We start from the raw sequence: 22911 nt of genomic DNA on the forward strand, positions 1-22911 counted from the left end.
ACATGCAAGTGGGACTAAGCTGAGCGCAACAGATAAAGGATTACACTACACAACTCAGATATACTGTATATATAAACACAACAGAAAAAAAATTTGAGAGCTGCTTGTAACATTTTTATAGAGAAGCTTCATGCTTAATACAAATTCTGTGTTCATAATTATTCGCCTTTTAACTAGTCTGAAAAGCTACTCAGTGAGTAAGGATGAGTCAGCTGAGGCTTGCTTCAGGACAGCCTTGGGTTGTAGCCCACGCAACAGTGCAGCTCACTCACTCTTACACGCCTCGTCCACCAGCTGTGCTTTGGGCTTCAGAATCTCTAGCACAGACGAAGTCTCCTCACACAACAACATGCAGTCAATCCTCAGTTGATAGCTAGAGACAGAGACACAGACATGAAGAAGGGGGGATGCGTGGGCAGGAAGTGGGGTGAATCTAAGGCTGAACATTAATGGATTTTTCATTTCAGTACAATGGGGACTGGGTGAATTTAAAGCTTATTATTAGGTGAAAAAGAAGGAAGCGGTTACCAGGGAACAGCGAGGAGCGAAAGGTAAAACTTGTCGACATTGGCAAGCTTGTCTCGCTCTCCTTGGAAAGAGTTCAAGTTGTCGATCTACAAGAAGACAGTCAACAGAGGTCATAAATGAAAAGTCTTTTCTAGTCAGAGGTGTTCATTTATTGCGTAGGGGCAGGACTCTTGATGATCAGAATGAACTGCAGAGAAGGCAGAATACTGGAAAACAGATTTTCTCTGCTAGGTCATAAAGTACAAATTAGGAACATTTCCTGTTCTCTTGCGCAAGGTTTTAAATGAACTCATTATTTTTTGTATATATATTTAATGCTGCACCATCAATGGCTATTTTCATGACAAGATCAACTGAGGTAAAATGGAACAGTCTGTACTGTAAGTTCTTACCATACTACAGCAATAAAAAACAAACAAACAAACAAAAACAAAAACTTAGAACTTATGTTTTAAAAACAGCAGCTACATAAAGCTCTTTCACTTTGGTACTCAATAAGAATTTAAGGATTTTTCCTGGTGAGACATTTTGGAAAACACCTAAAGATGTATTTTCTGAGTAACATCATTGATCAGGTCATGAAAACAGCCTTTGTACTTTAAAATCCTATTATTCTTACTGAATTTTAAATTAAAAGCATTGTCTATAATTGTCAAGAGCAGGACAATCCAGTAGTTTAATTTTAACAGTTTATTGTTTTAGAGTTTGAATTTAGAATTTAGTTGAATGTGGGAGCCTTTTGTTTTTAAATGTATGAGTTATTATTCGTGGGCAATCTGTACTTGTCAGCTTAAAGGCTTCCTTTGCAGCAATGTCTGCTTGTTCATCACAAGAGTGTAAAACAAAGCAAGCCATCAAATAAGGATCTGCTCAAAACAAAGTAAGAACCTGGTCTTAGGCCATAAAGAATGGAGTCCTGGCATATTCCTTGAGACATGCAAAATCACAATGAGATGCACCAGGTTAATGTCAGCATTATCTAAATCATACAGCTGATTTCAAATGCCTCCACCTTTGACAATAATTTCAGTGACAGGGCCTACGTTTCCCCGTTTGGAGGGAAGTGCTAATATAGGTTTTATTTAACAGAAATTACTGCCATAGTGCACCTCAACATGCTTTGAGGAGAGTGCTGCCTGCCCCAGTTTGTTTCAGCTAATCATAAAGACTGATTGGTTAGTCTGCCACTAATAGTCAAACAAAAACAAAACTGTGGCATTTTTGGGTTTGAAACTCAATCTCCTGTTGGGTTAAACCTTAGAACACATCATTCATTTTTAGAAATTACATTCAGGGGTGAGTGACCAACCTCATGCTTCTCTGGAAGGAGCTTCAGTAGCTGTTTCAACACCTCAACGTCAAACTTGGAACGATCCCCCTTCTGAATCATGCCCACAAACTCCTCATTAGAGCTGTTCAAAAAGAAGAACAAACATGATGGTCTGATGACTAATGAAGGAAGTTTATCTACATTAGTCAGCTTACCATTTGAATTGTTTGAGAAAGATATTCAGATTCAGATTCTTCTTGGAATCAATAAAGGAAATCTACAAGACAGGAAATAATGAATTACAAGCTAATTTATTACAAACAATTGTAGCAAGAATGTGTGATGCAGATGTAAACATAAATCACTTCTTTGAGTTCTTTCTTGGCAGGAGCAGCTGGGCCCTTCTCTTTGGGCTCGGTCACTGGGAGACTGAAGAGTTGCTCAATGCTGGTGTAGTCTGGTTCCACAGTGGAACTGATTTGTTCTGAGGCCCATATATTGAAACCATCTACAGAAGACAGGAAACATTTGAAATATACCCTTTTTCCATTCTATTCGTGGGAAGGCCAAACTCTCATTTTCAATACATAAGCTGCATTTCTCTCACCATATGGGATAAGAAAAAAAAAGACAATGGTGTGGTTCATTAACAAAAGGCAGTTCTTTAACTATATTAAGATTAAAACTATATTACATTACAAGATAATGCTTGACTAATAAATAATTGACAGTTGTTTAAGTTGGCACAGTTCTAACACAGTGCAAAACGTGACTACAAAATTGTAACCTCTCCAATCGAAAATGGCACACTTACCAGTGACCGCTCTGGAGTTGAGCTTCTGCCAGTTGAGCTTCTTCATCCTAAGTGTAGGATATGGACCAGTCTTCAATGGCATGCTGTAAGATCTTCCCAAAAACTGAACATTTTGGGCTACTATTATATCTCCCCCCATAGGAGGTGGGCAAGGAGGTACCATCCCTGGGAAGGGTGGAGGCGGTGGTGGCATTCCCATGCCAGGCAAAGGTGGTGGAGGAGGAGCACCCATGCCTGGAAAAGGTGGAGGAGGTGGAGGAGCACCCATTCCTGGTAAAGGTGGAGGAGGAGGAGCACCCATGCCTGGTAAAGGTGGAGGAGGTGGTGGAGGAGCACCCATGCCTGGTAAAGGTGGAGGAGGTGGTGGAGAAGCACCCATGCCTGGTAAAGGTGGAGGAGGAGGTGGAAGAGCACCAATGCCTGGTAAAGGTGGAGGGGGAACACCACCAAACCCTTGTATAGGTGGTGGTGGTGGTGGTGGTGGAACACCCACAATGCTTGGTATAGATGATGAAGGAGGTGGGGTTGAAGAAGGAGGAGCAGGCTGGGTGGTGCAGAGCTTCTCTTTGGAGCAGAAAGGCATTGCCTCGTTGGCCTTGGATATAATTTCTAAAGATTCTTTCACCCCATTAATCAGCTCGGTCTGAATTGCTTTCTCTGCTTTCTTGGTAGGTGGAGCATCTACATAATGAGAACTGGTGGATGAATCTTTGGAAACAGCAAGTCGCTGCATGATCGTCTCACAGGACCCCATTTGAGCTACAATACAGAAATTGCACAATTTAATAAAATTTATAAAAAAAAAATTATTAAAGTAATATCATCTTAGCTTACATTAGTACTTTGTGCTCAACTCTAAACTAAAAGCCATTTTTCACAAGAAGAAAATATATGAAATATCCAACATGAACGAGCATTTAAAATGGTACTTGCCATGTCATCTATACAGCATTATTGTTTACAGCTAAATTCAAAAACATTTGGGAATGAAATTTCCAACCAGCAACTATAAATGTTAGTGGTGTTTTGCAACTAATGCTATTAAAATGTACTGTTAATGTCTGTCTTGAACATGTAACTTCTTGCTTTTAAAGGTAAATCAGATTATGTCAGAATTATAGCCTATTCAACTTCCTAGGAATAACCGTTAAATCCAAGGAAGTTCAAAATGTGTCATTAGATACGTGATTAGACAGGCCTCTTGATTGTTCACCTCAGGAAATTCCTATCTGATGTCTACTGTGTGCTGTTGTAAGAGGTGAGAAATCACAATAAGAAAATATTTACTAAAACAGAGAAATTCATTGATCCTACAAGGACATAGAAATTTTAAGAGATTTAACCAGCCAGCTAAAACTATTCTGAACAACACAAACCCCTAATAAAAGGAAAAGCAACTACTAATAGATTAACCTATTACTACTATTAATTTGTCAAATGAAATAGAGTAAAAATGCAGTTAGACGATATTAGAAAGAAACCTAAAGTCAAAAATACCCACGGGAACTCAAAAATAATTACTATAAATTTAGTTGTGATTTCCACCACTGTAACTAAATGCAAGTAAGTCATGAACGCTCAAAGTTCCAGGACCCCACTTGGTCCCATAAAGTAACTCTAAAGTAAAAATAAAATAACTCCCATAAAGACTAAGATCTTTCCAGACCTTTAAAAGACCTACATGATTTTGAAAGCATGTTGGAGAGATCTGGACAGAGAGTGGACTCACAGTTCTGGGCCAGGAGGACAGCACGATTGGTTAGTGCCTCCAAGGCCTGCCAGATGTCTGCCCGCTCTGGTCCCAACACCAACAGCGTCTGGAGGATGGATAGCAGCTGAAGCGATGCAGGGGAGCTACTCACCTACAGGGACGAGAGTTTACAAGACCATTAGGATTCAAACACTATTACACAGCATATTCATGACCATGAATCATGGTTTGCAATTTTTCACCAGAACCGGCAACATTTATTTGCTCTTTGGCATAAAATAACCTTTAATTTAGAATATGGTCTAGCAAACTTTAACGGTAACAATAAACATATGTAAACAGGGTTTTAGATCATAAGGCATCATGTAAAAGCTAAAAATTAAGAGTTGCAATGTGCAGTGTACTGAGAAATATTGTCATTTATTATGTTTGTGGATATACACACAAGTACATGAACACATTATATATGATTATCAGTTCCTGGGACATTTGGACAAACTCACTTTGTTAAACAGAGTGATGAAGACTTCCTGGTGATTGCTCATATCAATGCCTCCATAAAGCCTTAACAGTTCCTCATCATCTTCAGCCATGGCTTCCTCAAATGCCTCACACTGGATGATCAAGTCTTCATCCTCCTCCTCCCTAAGGGATGATGGGACATATTTAGAGGAATCGTTTTGAAAATGTTTCTAGGAAATCAAGTAGGAGCTGCTATGGAGGCAATAAATCGTTTATTAAACTCACCTCAGCTTCGGTAGGAGGTCAAGCAGCTGTAAACCTGGTAAATAAAATAAAAAAGAACAACGTAGTTTTTATGAGGCTTTCACGAATCTGCGACTTGAGAAACATTCCTGTATTTCAGTAAACTAAGCCCAAGACGCAAACAGCGTGTTTTTCCTTTGGACGGAATTCCGCACGGACATAAAGGTGAACGCAATTAAGACGCGAGGCCTCATTAACCAATCGCCCGAACAAGGGCTACGTTCCAATCCGCATGCTACAGCACTAAGGGACGCCAAAGTAGTGCGCTAACCACGTGTGTATTTCACTTGCTACGCAGTGTACTAGGGCAGTAGATTGAGCTTGGTTCCGATTTGCTCCTTTTCCGTCTTTCTTTCGATTTTCTGACTTTTTAAAGTACACAAACAGTTCAACTAAAATCTAATGGTGTGGCGTCCCAAAGCATTTTAGAAATGCTTAAATAATACATATATATATGAAACATATATATTTACTTTCATTATATATATATATATATATATATATATATATATATATATATATATATATATATATATATATATATATATAAAACCTTTATCCCTATTTACTTTTATCAGGGTGGTGTTTTAAATATGCCCTGAGTCATCCTGAACATGAACATGTTTTTGATTAAACATGGGATTAATATTTTATTAATCTAATAATATAATATTATATATATATATATATATATATATATATATATATATATATATATATATATATATATATATATATATATATATATGTGTGTGTGTGTATATATATATATATATATATATATATATATATATATATATATATATATATATATATATTACAAAACTACTGTTTTTTTTTTTTTGGCAAAAACCAAAACAGACAATGTGATCCAGCAACTTAATGCTAGTCATTTGTTAACCATGTACGTAGCTAGCATTCATTCAACATTTTAAGCTGTAATATACTAAGCTTTGATGTTGTAGGTGGTACATCTGAGAATGCTCAGGGTCATTTATTTCAACATGACCACATTAGATTGAGAACTGTCCCTAGTCCCTAGAACTGTCCCTCCACAATAAAACCACTTATTCCACTAAAGTCCAGGATTTGAATTGAGAGAATGGATGAATGTTTCAGCTTCAACATATACACTTAAGATGCACTCATTACATTTAGATGCAACTGATGACTCAATCGGATTGAAAAGCCTTCGCGTAAACACCTCAGTCCATCCGTATAAAAGGGAACTTAGATTGAAAGGAGCAGTGCATATGTGTAATAATCCAGTACATAGGAAAAACTAGCCAACTTTTTTCAGTTTCAAAAATACGGAAGATACCTTGGACGTGCACATGGACATACAATTAGTTTTGTTAATTTTTAGTTAATCTGGTTTTTGCTTCAAACATATTTATACTCATTCTTCCTGTTCTACTGTGAGCCTGTTAGGATGATAAGGATCCGGTTTAGTTTTTATCATACTGGTCATCCTCTTCTTAAGGTGGAATACATACTGTAGGTGATGATTTTATGAATATTCGTAATATTATTATAGGCTGTACCTATCATGAATTGACTAACAGTATATAAAATTTTAGCTTAGACAAAGATTCTCATATATAAAAACATAGAATCACAAAGGAGAGCTGGATTTTTATGCCAGATGCAACGCTCACATTTTAATCTAGGTTTGGGACTGCATCTGAGACTGTACTGGCTTGTGCAACACCCCAGTGACTGCGTTGGTTCCCTGCCCAGTAAATGAACTCAGATGACAGCAAGTAACTTGTATTGAAGAGAAAAGCCAGAGGTCAAACATGATATAGCAAGGGCATTTTAACGTCTACACACATGAGTTCATGGTAAGTAGGTGATGACTAGATGAAGAACACATGGGTTTCAACAGGAAACCAGCCTGGTGGTGCTCCACTTAGTCATAGTACCGTCAGTGCATATATAACCTACTGGTACAAATACAGTATACATAATAGATGCAGTTTAAACAGATAAGTTAACATACTGAAATACTTTCACTATAAACTAGACTGGTTCCTAGTGATAACAGCAGTTTTATTCTACATATATTATTTTTTGCCCTTTTATCACTTTTCTCCTCAAATTTTTTAGAAAAAAAGAAAGGAAAACACTGCTCTCATGTATACTGCATACCGATGAATTCTTTGCGCATCTTGTCCCTTTGGCGCAGATCTTCAATGCTGAAGATGAGCGCGTTGATGAAGCTCAGCAGTGTCACCATGTAGTGCACGTTATCTGTGTTCTGCAGCTCATTCATGATCACACTGAAGCGGTACTGCTGCATCTTTACAGCCTGCAAGACAAAAATAATGCTCAATCTAACATCCAACACACAGCTGCTATAACCACAGCTTGCTTTTTTATGATAAAATTAAAAATAGAATTTGGTATGATATTAAGAGCGTGTAGTCAATGTAATAAGTTTATTTTCAGGGCACATTTAAATGTATTTATAATTCATATTTATGATACATTCGTCACTACTTCCAGGATTTCATGATTTTGAAATGAATGCGATATCTAGCAAACTCAGTAATATTCCAAGGAGCTCGCATTCATCATCCATCAATCCACGTGTGAACTGTGTGAACGTGTCCTTGTGTGAACTGGTGTCCTATATTTTTGTACAATAACCAGTGCATTGTGTGATGTAAGTAGGATTAAGATTTGGACATAGCAAAAGTCTAAGTGTGAAACTGCTCATTACTAAACAACATTCTGAGTCAGGACCCCACTATGTACTTATGCACAACTCTCCTAGACAAAAGGGTTCTTCATTGGTCCTTTGAATGCTGAATTGTTCTAGTATTGAACATTTTCTGAGAAAAGTTAGAATCCCAAATCTTGGCAAATTTCCACGTAAGTCTCCACTATCATATGATAACTACCAAAAAGGGAGGGTGAAGGATAACACTTGCATCCTCCAAAGACACATGAAGGCAAATGCTGCATCTCTTTAATGTCCTGCTCATGCAGCATCACAGGGCATAAGCAGCGAAACATGGACACTTGGGGAAAGGTAATATCCACTTAGCTCTGTACATCAAACTTTTACAGGTTCTCAGGAATAGACAAATTCGTTATGCTATGTTCCCAAAGATGGATGGATGCTATAGTAATAATGTTTAGCAGTGGGTGTGCACAACTAGCATTCCAAATGACAACAAATAATTTTTTGGGAAGTAAAATAAAACATTCAGAAGTTGCTCCATATTTACATGAAGTTCAACTTTTGGATATGGTGGTTGTACTGTATGTGTGAAAGGTTCCAAGGTTCCATCCGTCTTCTACACCACTTATCCTACTGGGTCATGGAGAACCTGGCATCTATCCCAGAAGACTCAGGCACAACAATGCATTATTTGAGAAATCACGTCCTAGACAATTTACCTACGCCGGCATTCATTTAATTCATTCATGGGTGTAAAATATTGAAATAATACTGGTGTAACTAATTTTGAAGAAGAGGACTTCACATTCCTTGAGGACTCTAATTCACATTTTTGATTTAGTTCCAAGTTTTATGTTTGGCTAAGGTGAATTTGAATGGAAATAAAAAATTAACCGGTTGAAAAAGAAACTGATCATGTATTAATAATAAAACACTGATAATTGGCACTTGCCTTATAGTGGTCCAGAGAGTCCAGGGCCAATCTGTAACCTTCTGCAGAAAACATGCTGAGAGCAGCCAGCAGCTCAAACACCTGCTTCTTTACCATGATGTTAGATGTATCCAGAGCTGCGGGAGTCAATACACAAAAAATAAAAACACAAATTTTACACCAAACATTTGTATGTTCATATCACATTGCTCTTTTTGTCATTTTTGTGCTATGATTGTTGATCTGTTAGGAAATCTAACCGATAACAAAAACATACCAGGAAACTAGATTGGTACACCAACTACTGCCAGAAGAATTGTTCGGGATGCAAAGAAAAAAAACCCACAAACGACTTTGAGAGAAATACAAGCTGTTCTGCAAAAAAAGTGGTGTTGTTGTTTCAAAGAGCACAATGAGGAGGTACTTGAACATAAATAACGTGGATGGTCGAGTTGCCAAGAGAAAGCTATTACTGTGCCCACCTTCTGGTATGCCAGACAGCAACTAGACAAGCCTCACAGCTTCTGGAGCAGAATCATTTGGAGTGATAAGACAAAAATTTAACTTTATATTCACAACCATAAACGCTGTGTTTGGAGAGGCGTCAACAAGGCCTACGGTGAAAAGTACGCAATCCCCACTGTAAAGCATGGTGGTGGATTGCTTATGTACTTGGGCTTTGTGAGCTCCAGTGGCACAGGGAAGTTAGTAAAAAATGATGGCAAGAAGAATGCAGCATGTTATCAGAAAATACTGCCAGAAAATTTGCATTCTACAGCATGAAAGCTGTGTATTGGACGATTTGGGATGTTCCAACATACCATTGATCCAAAGCACAAGGCAAGTTAGGCCCTCAAATGGCTATTCCAGAAAAAAAGGTGAAGGTTCTGGGGTGGCCATCACAGTCTCCTGTCCTCAATATTATTTAGCAACCTGAGAGAATTATGGACCTCATGGACAATTAATACAAAAGACTGCATGCCATCATTCATGCTAAAGGGGGCAATACACAATATTAAGAACTAAAGGTGAGCAAAGTTTTGTACAGGGATTATTTCCTTTTTTTATGTTTTGTTTGCTATATGTTTTGTTTTGTTTGTTTTATCTTCTCACTCATGTTTTCTTGGTACACATCTAGCAAATTCTCCCAAGTTATGCAAGCTTTTGTGCAAAACTGTATCGCAGCTTTGGAGGTTGGGGTCAGACATAATACAGCACCCCTGGAGAAGAAAGAGGGTTAAGGGCTTTGCTCAAGGGCCCAAAAGTGGCAGCTTGGCAGCACTCGGGCTTGAACACCAATCTTCTAATCAACAACCCATATCATTAACCGCTTGGCTTTATGGATATGGATGACTCTACATAAATTATGTTCATTAAAATATATTAAAAATACTAAAAATGTTATACCTTGTGAGAGCTTACGCACATAACCCTCATTTTCCATGATGAAATGGATCCCTATGGATGAGTTCATTACAGCCTTGACACAGTTGACGCAGGTGAGCTGGAGCAGTGCGTCGGTTATGCGCGAGCAGCCCCGACCTGAGAGACGATCCAGGGCCTCCAACAACAGGTCGATGCCTGACAATTCGAGAAACTGTACCATCCATGCCTGATCACTGCCCTCTAGTCGCTTTTTCAGGCCAGAGTAGTTGACCACGGTGGGTACCTGCAGCAGGCGGATGCACAGCTCGGGTTCAGCATTCTCTAGGTTGGCCTCCTGAGTGCTCGAGTCTGAGTCCTGAGATGAGCCCAGGTGACTTTTCACTACCGCCCATTTCTTCTGCACTCTGTCTGACTTCACTGACATGGTAAAGATGATTCAGATGATGAAGGAGGAAGATCTGTCAAAATAAAAACAAAAACATACAAACAGATCAGTTCAACATGCAGAGCTGACTAAAATGAGGCAAGTAATTCTAATATATACGATATGCATCCATCCATCCATCCATCCATCCATCCATCCATTCTCTACACTGCTTATCCTACTGGGTTATGGGGAAAGTGGAGCCTATTGTACACAGTGGCATTGTCCTGCTGGAACATGCTCATTAGTTCCAGTGAAGAGAATTCCTAATGCTAATCCTGATGAACAAAGACAGATATTCTAGACCAGGGGGTGTCCAGTCATATCCACCAGGAGCTTGTGTGGATGCAGGTTTTCATTCCAATCAAGCAAGAGCTAAACCCAATTCCAAAGGTTTAATCAGTTCATCTTGGCTTTCATTAGACTTAGATGTGGCTTCCACTTGATTGAAATTAAAACCTGCACCCATGCTGACCCTTTCCGGATAAGACTGTACATCCTTGTTCAAGACAATTGCATGCTTTTCATCTTTTAGAGGAGGCCTACATATGGGTGTGATGGCCAGTTGTCAATATAGATTTGACTCTATAGTGTATGATTTTGCATCTAACATTAGTTGTGAAGGCAAAAAAAGGCAAAGACATAGTTAGCTAACTATAGTTTTAAAATTTACATAACTGTTGGTTTGATACCTTTGATACGGGGTTAATATTGAATCCTGGTTATTACTAATCTGATGTTTCACACTATACATTCCTAATCCCTGCCTTAACATTGTTAATTGCATATCTCATGCTTTCATGTCAGTAAGAAAGAAATATGTCTTTAAATCCCTAGATACTACCCTCAGCATGTTTCCATGTGAGATATTATATAAAAGGGTTATTAATGTGTTGATACTGGATGTGATGCAGATACAGCCTCTGTCCAAATGGATGCTGCACCCCTGATCTGAGCATCTGACCTTCCATCCAGGGTGCATTCAGGATTGAAACAAGACTAAACTGTGGTGCAGTTGGAGGAAGTGACAGCTGTGCACATTTGCACAGTGACAGTGTGGCTTAGTAACACCGCCTGCAAATCTCTGCAGGGTGTACTGTCAGCTGCAGAAGACAAAAGGCTCAACCCACTTTTCAGTTCAGAATGCTGGGAAAGATTTCATAATCTTGTTCCAGAACTAGCGTGAATTGATTGAGATCTGTGACATCTGTTAACATCTAACAATTCTAACAGATTATGACAGAGTCATGCTGATATTTTTATACTTATGCTCTGCTTCATTCCTTTGGTTTAGGGGTTAAGTATAGTTTTATTTAGTTACAGCTACAGTGGTGTGAAAAAGTGTTTGCCCTCAGTGATTTTTGAATTTTCTTACACATTTGTCACACTTTAATGTTTCAGATCATCAAACAAATTTAAATATTAGTCAAAGATAACAAGTTACAATTAACTGTGGTTTATCGATTTCTCGATTTTTATTCAATTTCTCTGGCCACACCCAGGCTTGATTACTGCCACACCTGTTCACAAACAAGAAATCACCTAAATAAGACCTGACTGCAAAGTGAAGTAGACCAAAAGACCCTCAAAAGCTACATATCATTCTGAGATCCAAAGAATTTCCGGAACAAATGAGAAAGTAATTGAGATCTATTAGTCTGGAAAAAGATTATAAAGCCATTTCTAAAGCTTTGGGACTCCAGCGAACCACAGTGAGATCCATTATCCACAAATGGTGAAAACATGGAACAGTGGTGAACCTTCCCAGGAGTGGCGGGCCGACCAAAATTACCCCAAGAGCAAAGCGACGACTCATCCAAGATGTCACAAAAGACCCGACAACAACATACTTGCCTCAGTTAAGGTCAGTTTTCATGACTCCACCATAAGAAAGAGACTGGGCAAAAAAAATGGCCTGCATGGCAGAGTTCCAAGACGAAAAACACTGCTGAGCAAAAAGAACATAAAGGCTCATCTCAGATTTGCCAGAAAACATCTTGATGGTCCCCAAGACTTTTGGGAAAATACTCTGTGGACTGACAAGTCAAAAGTTTAACTTTTTGGAAGGTGTGTGTCACATTACATCTGGTGTAAAAGTAACCCTGCATTTCATAAAAAGAACATCATTCCAACAGTAAAATATGGTAGTCTATGATGGTCTGGGGCTGTTTTGCTACTTCAAGACCTGGAAGACTTGCTGTGATAAATGGAACAATGAATTCTGCTGTCTACCAAAACATCCTGAAGAACAATGTGCGGCAATCTGTTTGTGACCTCAAGCTGAAGCGAACTTGGGTTTCTGCAGCAGGACAATGATCCAAAACACACCAGCAAGTCCACCTCTGAATGGCTGAAGAAAAACAAAATGAAGACTTTAGAGTAGCCTAGTCAAAGTTCTGACCTGATTCCTATTGAGATGCTTTGGCATGAACTTAAAAAGGCGGTTCATGTTCAAAAACTCTCCAATGTGGCTGAATTACAACAATTCTGCAAAGAAGAGTGGACCAACATTCCTCCACAATGCTGTAACAGATTCATTGCAAGTTATCACAAACACTTTTTTGCAGTTCTTGCTACTAAGGGTGGTCCAACCAGTTATTAGGTAACACTTTTTCACACAGGGCCATGTGGGTCTGGATTTTGTTTTCCCTTAATAATAAAAACCATCATTTAAAAACTGCATATTGTGTTTACTTGTTATCTTTGACTAATATTTAAATTTGTTTGATGATCTGAAATATTAAAGTGTGACAAACGTGCAAAAAAATAAAAAATCAGGAAGCGGGCCAACACTTGTATGTACTGTATATAAGGAAATAATGAGATGGATGTGAGACGGAATCATATGAAAATTACTGGCACAGAGAGATGGATGTGGCTTATTCCCTATTGCATTACCTTGTTTACATATTCCAGTGATCTCTACCCCTATCGTTCTGCCTTGCTTTCTCCATCAGCTAGATAAATTTCTCCTCTACTTGTCTCTACTTGATTTGTTCTGGGCATTCTTTACCTTGCTCTGATTTCTTTTGTAAAGTATAACCATCATCTGGTAACTTTCATGGAAATGGAATGTCTGTGTCACGTCTAATCACTCACACCTTTTTTTTTATCACTTTATCCTGGTCAAGGTTGTGAAATGGCTTCCTGTTTCCTTGAATAATATTTTCTATGAAGAAAAGAACCATACTTGACTTGGTTTGTGGTTTGAATTTATTCTGAATATTTGTTAAAGCAGAAACAATTCATGATACTAAAAATGAATTAATTAACAGCAACGTCACTATGCTCTTAAATAAAAGGTTGCCATTCGACCTCATTTGTATTACTTGACTCTTACAGCTCAGCAGGAGAGACTTCTGACAGACATTATTACTTCTGATTAACAGTATTATGACATCAGTACTTCATTATACTTAATGAGTATATTCTAAGTTAAAGAAAGTCAGGTGGTTTAGGCACTGGCTCTAACTGTATCGAATGTTATTATCCTCATATGGACATAATGATCCCTTCCCTCTTCTGTGGTTTGAACAAGGTACACAACTGGCCAATTTCAAATTTAACATAACCTGTTACGTTGGTTTTAACCATCTGAAAGGATGATGCCTTGATCTATAATTAGCCCTTTATAATGCTTTTGGTTCACATGATTGAAGTCTTTCTTGTTTGTAGCTTACGGTTGTTGTTGAGTGTAATGCAAGGGAACAGATTTTGCTATAAAATGACAGCAACTTGATGTTGGTGGTAATGGAGATACGTGCAAACTCAAAAAATTACACTGTTCTCATATCTTGGCCTTGAGTTTCAGATAAACAGTGTGTTTCTGTTAAGCGTTCCTACTCACTGAAGGTTGGATGAAGAAGTTATCTGAAAGCCGCACATTATACATTTGACCAATAACACAGCTTACCATTAGCAACAGTATTATTTTACTATTACTATTATGTTTAGACTGAATGTATCAGACTGAAACTTAGGTAGGTCTATAAAATGCACTTAATAGAGAAAAGCAGGTCCAGATTTGTTTGGGCATGAAATGTAAACAAAACCGCTGCTTTCTTTCTCTAAAGGTGTCACTTTGAAAATATGCGCGCCTGTAAGCTATTCCAATGTAACTAATACCACAGCAAAAGCAAAATTACCAGTGTTAGTGTTATATTCTACTGTTTTGCTGAATAAGAACTAAATTACTAACACTTTGCTATTTATTATACTTACAAACCCTTAATACAGCCCTGCTTTGTTTTTCTTCTTTCTTTTTTTTACAACTTGTGACACACTGTGTTTGATTGATAAGAAAATTACAATGTTATGAGTATGCACATATGTAATTTCCGTATTTTTGACATGATATATTATTACGTTACGCAATCACAGCACAAAGACTTTGTCTTTTATTGGACAAATCCTTTTTAACTGTATATATATATATATATATATATATATATATATATATATATATATATGTATAAAACTGTATACACGATCAGCTATAACATTAAAACCACCTACCGAATATTGTGTAGGTCCCCTGTGTTCTGATACCTTTCTATCATAGCATGAACGTTATGAGCATTAACAGCTGTTTGTGTTACAGAAGCTCTTCTGTGGGATCGGACCAGACAGGCTAGCCCTCACTTTCTTGAACCAAAAGTGGTTCTGGAACTAAAACCTTGACCCAGTCACTGGTCCGAGGTTTTTTTTCTAGAAAGTGAATGCTAGCCTGGGAGACTAGTAATTCTGCAGACATCGCTATTATTCATACATCCTTCATGTTAGCCATAGAAATACAGTGCTAGCATGAAGGATAGTATTTTAAACAGAATATCAGAATCAAAACCTGTATCATAGCATTTTGGTAGACTCCCTCATATAGAGTGACTTTTGTTTTTTGTCTCAATTATACAATTGAGCAACCGAGGGTTAAGGACCTTGGGGCAGCTTGGTGGACCTGAGACTTGAACTCTCAACCTCCCAATTGGTAGTCCAATACCTTAACCACTAGTCTACCACATTGCAAAAGAGTTTTTGCAACTTTTTCTCTCTTAAGGGCTTAAGGAAATATCATGTGACAGAGCATTACCTCATGACTACAAATTTTCCTGTCCCAGCATTAACATTGTTTATGACTCAAACGCAGTTGTTTATAAATTCTAAAAACACACTCCCCTGTTAGGAATGGAAATGAGAATTAATGGAATTTGGTGCAAAACAGATATACATACTAGGCATTGTACTGGCTGTGAGCAAACAGCAGATTTTACCAAATGTGGAGAAAATTGTTCCCGCTATTTTGGGAAAGATGTGGTCATGCAGGAAATTATAATCATAGTGTTGGAAACTCTGAGCTGTTATAGCACAGTTATCCACAGTGAAGCTAAATGCTACTTCAGCTAGATAATTTAGCTGACATAACAAATGCCTAGCAGTGGAAAGAGGGAGTTTCTTCTTACTTCACTCAGTTCGTCCCTTTCTAGAGAAATACTGTACATGATGTATTTGTTTGCTTGTCTGTCCCAAAATGTGCTTTTTTTTTTTTTTTTAGTTATTTCTGCAAAGGCTGAATAATTGAACTTTTTATATTTGCTCTAGTCCGATAGTGGATGCCTTTAAATATTTCATTTTCTTGGCCCACATATCCAGAATAAGTTTACTACTGTTGAAGAACTTGAGTTGTTCAATGCCTCAACAAGAAGAATATCCAAACTGAAGAGCGCAAGAGGATCATCTTTTTACACGCGAGCAGTGATCGGGACTTTATTTCTGTTTTTTATTAAGTCGCATAGATACCCTGTGTTTATAGTTCATATCATTTAAAACATTTTTTATATCGTCTATATATACATTCACTTTCTTGTATAATGTAGTTATGATGCATTTAGTTTAATTGCAACAGTAATGCATCTATTCCTAGTTCAAATAAATGTAACTCTAATATATAAATATAAACTTTAGTATGCATTGATTTATTAGGTAGGAATGCACTCTGAATACACACACACACACACACACACACACACACACACACACACACACACACACACACACACACACACACACACACTCAATTTATTATTGCTACTCCTACTGGCATGTTTTTGGCAACATAAACATGAACATGACTAATGATATTCTACACTGATGAGCATGAACATGAATAACAATCTTTCACAGATGATTGATCTAAACACTCCATTAAAAAAAATAAACATTAGCTAAAAGGGCATTGCATTTTGCCTTATAGGGTACTAAACCTTATAACACTTCTTAGAAAGAAAATTGGTTAAAAGTCTCTTAAGGAAGTATTTGATATTGACCACAAAGCATGTCATGTAAACAATAAAGCAGGAGTACACAATATACTAAACATCATGTAAACAAGTGTACAGTGTGCTCATACTACACATATGATGCTGAGTAATGGGAACGTTAAAGGGAAAGTTAAGCAGTGAGCACAAAGCCGAGCCTGCTATGGCAAATACAAGCAATAGTTTGCCACCAAGGGATTTATTCTGGACAATGAGGTACTTATGTCAGAATGAATGCCGGCTATGTATAAAATTCAATACAAACTCAACCCGTGTCACCATCACTCCTGATTCCTCTTCAGTTTAATCCAACAATGAATAATACACCAAAGCTTTTACTGTAATTTTGTCATACATTCATTAAATACTGTATCTGGGTCAGGGTCACAGTAGATCTGAAATATTATAGGAAGATCCCAGGAACACTACGTTGGAATGACGTTGATATACGCTTTAGATGGAATTTCAGTACATTGCAGGGCACCCATGTAATAGCCATTGTAGCAAATCCAAAAACAGACAGATCCAGACAGATCCAAGCTATGCATAACAGTGCCATTTATCCTCTTGGAATTCATCTAATGGAATTCCAGGTCTGTCAGAGGTGCCAATCTATAAACCTTTGCTAAACAGTACACCAAACACTTCTTTATAAAAAGGACAGGCTGAAGAAGTGAATTATTAAATTTAAATTAAATTAAATTTAATTAAAGCCTAAAAAAAAGTGGTTGACCAAGAAGCATGGAATGTATGCAACAGCACACAAACATGTAAACAAGATTATTATTATTATTATTATTATTATTATTATTATTATTATTATTATTATTAATTTTTATTTTTTTCTTTAATTAATCTTATGAAATGCAATTTAGAAAAAAAAAAAATCACAGCCTGCTTTAAAACCTTTCTTAAATAAGCCTGTGTAAAAAGCATTTTTGTTCCCTTACAGAAAAATGGACGCTTGCCAGTTGGCACTTTTGTTCAGGCAGCTTTTCAGTTGCTGCCAGTAAGTGCTTGGTGATGCCCACACAAAGTGTTACTGCAGACTCTTTGTAGACAATACCTCTTTACAGTGAGAACCAGATACCCAGCAATTCTACTGTTTGGTTTTTGGTTCTGGTTCTGAGGTTTGGGTGTTGTCTGCTAAAGCTTTATTCAGATACACAACAACAGCAAAAGCACCGTCATGCAGTAAATCAAGTCTGGCATGTGTTTCCAATCGCTCCAAATTAAAAAGGTATTAAGAATCGTGTTTTTAATACCAAGTTAATTATTAACTCAACAAAAAGAATAAGGCTTATTTTTTTTATCTGCAACTGAGACCTAAAAGCACACGACAGCAAGCATTTACATTCTTTTCAATCACTTATTTAAGCCTGTTTGTGAGATTAGCTTTGACTAACTGGCTTTTAACAAGATCATTATTTGCATGAAATAAGAGAAAAGTTTAAATTTAATTGACACATATACAGTGCAATGATAAATACTAAAGGTACAAAGGGTGTACCTAAGGGACCCACCCTAGTGACAACGAGCGGTCCAGTTTTTATTCCCAAGGTGTGCTACTCGATTACATAATGTATTACTTGATCAAATGCATTCATTGTTACAGGATGTAAGGACTTCCATGCAGTGTCAGTGCTTCCTATTTAAAGCTGAACAATGGTGAAAAAGGAAACACGTTACCATAACAACAAAGTTATGCTGTTTCTCCTTTTTGACCCCGTGTCTCATGTGATCCTGACATGTTCTTCCCCTGAAATACAAACACTTGAAGTGGAAAATATGTCCTGAATGTTGATGCTAACACCGCAGCAGTGTGTAAGAGTGAATGCTCTCTTGGGTGTTAACCTACATTTGTCTGATCACATCTTTTTCCAGTCACAGTGTGTTTGTGACATAAACATTTCTGTCAATTTGGAAACGTTCCTGAGACTAAATAAGCCATATGTACTCGGATATTTAATATGCTAAGAATTCAATTCAATTCAATTTTACTTGCATTGTGCTTTTAACAATGGACATTGTCTCAAAGTGGCTTTTCAGGAGTAAAGAAATTTAGAATAAAAAGTAGAAATTTATTTCATATTTATCCCTAATGTGCAAGCCTGAAGCTCCCTGAAACAATATGAGGAAAAAACATTAACAAGAGCCAGCCCAAAGGGAAGTCATCCTCATCCGGGTGACACTGGAGAGTGTGATAATAAATTACTTCCTTTATACCACCCTAAGGTGGTAGGGCGTTTTCGTATATTGCTCCCAAACTTTGCAATAGTCTTCCTGATAGTGTTCGGGCCTCAGACTCTTTCCCAGTTTAAAAGTAGATTAAAGACATATCTCTTTAGCCAGGCATACACATAATACATCCCATAATCTTGTGTTCTAGTACATGTACATTATTATGTATTGCTTGCTAATATTATGAACAGCAGCTATGCTAATTCTTCTCCACTGCTTCTCTCTTTCTACTCATCCCGAGGCATCCAGAAATTGTACCAGCTCCGATTGTCTTCCATGTCATGAAGAAATTGGACCTTCACTGAGATGAGGCCAACCATGTGAGGATCCTTAGACACCTAGAGATTTACCAGCTCCACTTGGACTGTGCTTCATGAAGTATTCTGACATACTAAGAGGAGATGCCAACTACATGTGGTCTTTGAGAATAACAACATTATCATCAATACTACATTTGTCGGACTGTATATTTATAATCACACCCTCCAGTGTCACCCATATGATGATGGGTTCCCCTTTGAGTCTGGTTCCTCTCAAGGTTTCTTCCTTTACCATCTAAGGGAGTTTTTCCTTGCCACAGTCACCTCAGTCACCTCAGCCTTGTTCATTAGGGATGAATTAAATACAAACACATTTAAATATATCAAATATTAATCCTGAATGTTTGTATGATATTAATCTTTATATAAACGTTTGGCTTTATGTTTATGTTTGTGCTGTGGGGAAGTTGTGGCCTAATGGTTAGAGAGTTTGACTCCTAACCCTAAGGCTCGGGCCGACCACGACTGAGGTGCCCTTGAGCAAGGCACCAAACCCCCCAACTGCTCCCCAGGTGCCGCAGCATAAATGGCTGCCCACTGCTCCGGGTGTGTGTTCATTGCTGTGTGTGTGCACTTTGGATGGATTAGACGCAGAGAACAAATTCTGAGTATTGGTCCCCATACTTAGCTGTATGTCACGTCACTTTCATGTTTATGTTTTGTAAAGCTGCTTTGATACAATATCTATTGTTAAAATCGCTATGCAATACAATTGGAATTGTGTAATCAGCAGCTTCTGAGCAATATATAGGTATATAAATATATAAGTAGGAGCATCAACGTGATTTCTGGATTCATTATAGATTTAACATATTTACATAATATAATTATGTTAAACAGAAGTTCAAACATTTTGTAAATGTTTAAGAAAAACTGTTCACTGTCACACAATGTCAGTCAAGGACAGCCATTGTGTTGTATTGTTCTAGTCAGGAAGCCAAAAGAACATATCTTAGTGCATGGTGTAAACATTCCTTATTTTTTTTCCCAGTCTCTGGCTGTAATATTGGATTAAAGGGACCATGGAACTTTGTCATCCTTCCTCTGTAAATGACTGTCTTGTCTTGATAGTACAATCTCAAAGAACAAACATGAGCCATTTCTTGTTTAAAACCAAAAAGACAGACAAGCATTTCAGATAAAGTAAATACTGAATCGTACTGCCAGTACACAATACACATCGGTTTTACTGACTCCTCCTCTATTCCTACATGCAGATCTTTTCGTATTGTCTTTTTCATGAGCCTACACACCCTATTTCATTTGTTGTACTCTTCATCTCTAAGACCAAAATGAAATACAATGAAAACCTGCATGCTTACTGCTTTACTTTTTAGTAATGGACAAGTAAATTAAACTATTAAACTTTTTGCAGATTTGCAAGGTCCTTTAGTGCGACACCCGCACCTAACATTCTCAGCTCACTGACGTTTATACTACTGTACCTTCACATATACAGTATAGAGATTCACAGCCACAAAGAGACCAAAGATCATTCATTTTCAGTAAAAGCTGCTGACCTCCAGAGACATGAACAACAGCGATGACTTTGGTGACTAAATGTGGGTGTGTCCAGCTGTGTCAAAGCTGAGGAAAGTTGAACTGTATTCAAATATGGCACAACTTGGTACAGCAACCACGAATGGAAGTAAAGACAGTAAAGCACACGTAATCCATGAAAATGTGCATATGCTGCGTTTCCTTCATCTCATGTGATATGATGCAGATATCATCTGCTGAATTTTATATAAAAAAACACCAAATCTCGCTCCAGAATGTTTCATTTTTCTGGCAAAATTGATTTTGAATGCTGGTTGCACAGTGACCAGCAACTTGCGATAAAATCACTGTATGTGAAAGTACTGTAGCTAAATGCTTTAATATTTCTGTATAACTGTCTAAGGATATTTGTTCCATATTAGACTCTTCAGATATTTGTGATGTGGAATGCCATTTAAAACGCTTTTCTATTGTTTTCTTGTTTTCACATTTACCTCACTACACCATTATATGAAGTGCTGCTGATGTATTTTTTTGGCAGCGTGTAATGTATTTTTCTAATGAATGCACTAGCAAAGTTAGTATTAATTCAGTCTGTTGACTCCTGCAGAATCTTCAGTCTACTCTCACACTTCTGCAAAGTGGAAAATAAATCCTTTGACTCAAAATTTTCCATAACCAGTTAGGAACGATCATTTATAGTACAGATCTATGTACTCTCCCACGGTGGCAATACTGCTGATGACGATAACTTGTGCTATTTTTTCAGCACTATTTTGGGTGGAGTTTTGTTAATGGAAAGCAGCTTAGCAGAAATCCAGTTGTACATTTCAATTAAGGTCAAGAACCCTAACAAGAAATCCAGTAGTGATACTAGAGATGAATGACACTAAAATTATACAAGGGAAGAAACCTTTAGAGGAACCAGACTCAAAGGGGAACCCATTACAAGTTACTATTCTTTCATAGTTATATTCTGAGGATTAAAACAGTACAGAATGAGATCATTCTGTACTGTTTTAATCCTCAGAAAGGAACATTGAAGTTTTTATCAATACAGCAAGTGAAGTTTGTGACTAAAGTCTTTGGGTGTATGGTGTTTTTTGTAAGTGGAATCTTTAGGATTTCAATGTAGGACCATCCACAGAATGTTGATGGTATCTATGTAGGATCAGTGGTACAGTACCACCACTATGCCAGACTGCAAGAGACTGTAGATGTTTGAAAAATCATTTCACGCAATTATTAGTTGAATTTAAAAAATAGAAATCCACCTATTTTGGTGGTGTCCTTGTTCGACACTGAATTTTCTTGTCATGTTACAATCCATTTAAGAATAGAAAGTAGACATTTAGAGCTGTGATAATTTGTAGTTTTTACCTAGATATTCATTGAAAAAAAAAACACAATTGGAGAGATCAAACCACTTTCTGCTCTTGAGATGCCCCAAGTGCTTGTTCATAAACATCTAAAATTTAAAGGTGCCCTCAACCACTTTATACATCTACTGTATGAATACAATGGAATCAGAAGGTATGAACAGAATAAATGCTTCATTGTTTCATTTTTTATACAACATGACATTCATGACAATTTATGTTAGACAACTTGAATAAAAAGAAGGTTCTTAGAAATATTTACATGAATTTCAGACTTTGCAGTCTTGTCAAGTTTAGATCAAATCCATAGGAATGTCTGAACACATGCTTCAGTAGTGGAAATTAGACATGAGTTAGTTAAGACTTTTTGTACAAAGCAGATAACATGGTCAAAACTACACATTTGCTTACATTTAGATAGGAACCTAGAAATAGTGCAAAATCGTGAATATTACCGTATATATTTAAGATACTGAATATTTGCTTTCTGTCTTTTCAAATATTTCAAAATTTCAAATAAGTAAATAAACATTTTTTTAAATATTTCAAAATCTGTTTATTTCCAAGATTTTCAATGTGGTCTCTGACTTTTTTCCCCCACACTTCATTTTTTGTTTCTGTATGAATAAGTGCATTATCTGG

The 22911-nt window shown here is 37.2% G+C and overlaps 1 protein-coding gene across 6 annotated transcripts in view; it reads right to left on the bottom strand.

Moving 5' to 3' along the window:
• inf2 (inverted formin 2) overlaps window positions 1–22911 on the bottom strand; it is a 33825-nt gene that overhangs the window by 7823 nt on the left and 3091 nt on the right. For 3 of the 6 annotated variants that reach the window (XM_047821348.1, XM_047821350.1, XM_047821352.1), the window contains exons 2-13: window positions 10116–10552; window positions 8730–8845; window positions 7240–7399; window positions 5071–5104; window positions 4827–4968; window positions 4294–4474; window positions 2613–3371; window positions 2164–2306; window positions 2014–2075; window positions 1838–1940; window positions 529–614; window positions 273–373 (exon numbers count right to left, since the gene is read on the bottom strand). In XM_047821348.1, coding sequence (XP_047677304.1) covers window positions 273–373; window positions 529–614; window positions 1838–1940; window positions 2014–2075; window positions 2164–2306; window positions 2613–3371; window positions 4294–4474; window positions 4827–4968; window positions 5071–5104; window positions 7240–7399; window positions 8730–8845; window positions 10116–10518 — 2290 coding nt within the window. In that variant the 5' untranslated portion in view covers window positions 10519–10552. Of the gene's footprint in view, window positions 1–272; window positions 374–528; window positions 615–1837; window positions 1941–2013; window positions 2076–2163; window positions 2307–2612; window positions 3372–4293; window positions 4475–4826; window positions 4969–5066; window positions 5105–7239; window positions 7400–8324; window positions 8701–8729; window positions 8846–10115; window positions 10553–22911 lie in introns of those variants that run through there. The other 3 variants (XM_027173641.2, XM_047821351.1, XM_027173642.2) reach the window with 3 other exon arrangements.

This window comes from Tachysurus fulvidraco, chromosome 12 (genome assembly GCF_022655615.1).
Source record: "Tachysurus fulvidraco isolate hzauxx_2018 chromosome 12, HZAU_PFXX_2.0, whole genome shotgun sequence".
Lineage (NCBI taxonomy): Eukaryota > Metazoa > Chordata > Actinopteri > Siluriformes > Bagridae > Tachysurus > Tachysurus fulvidraco.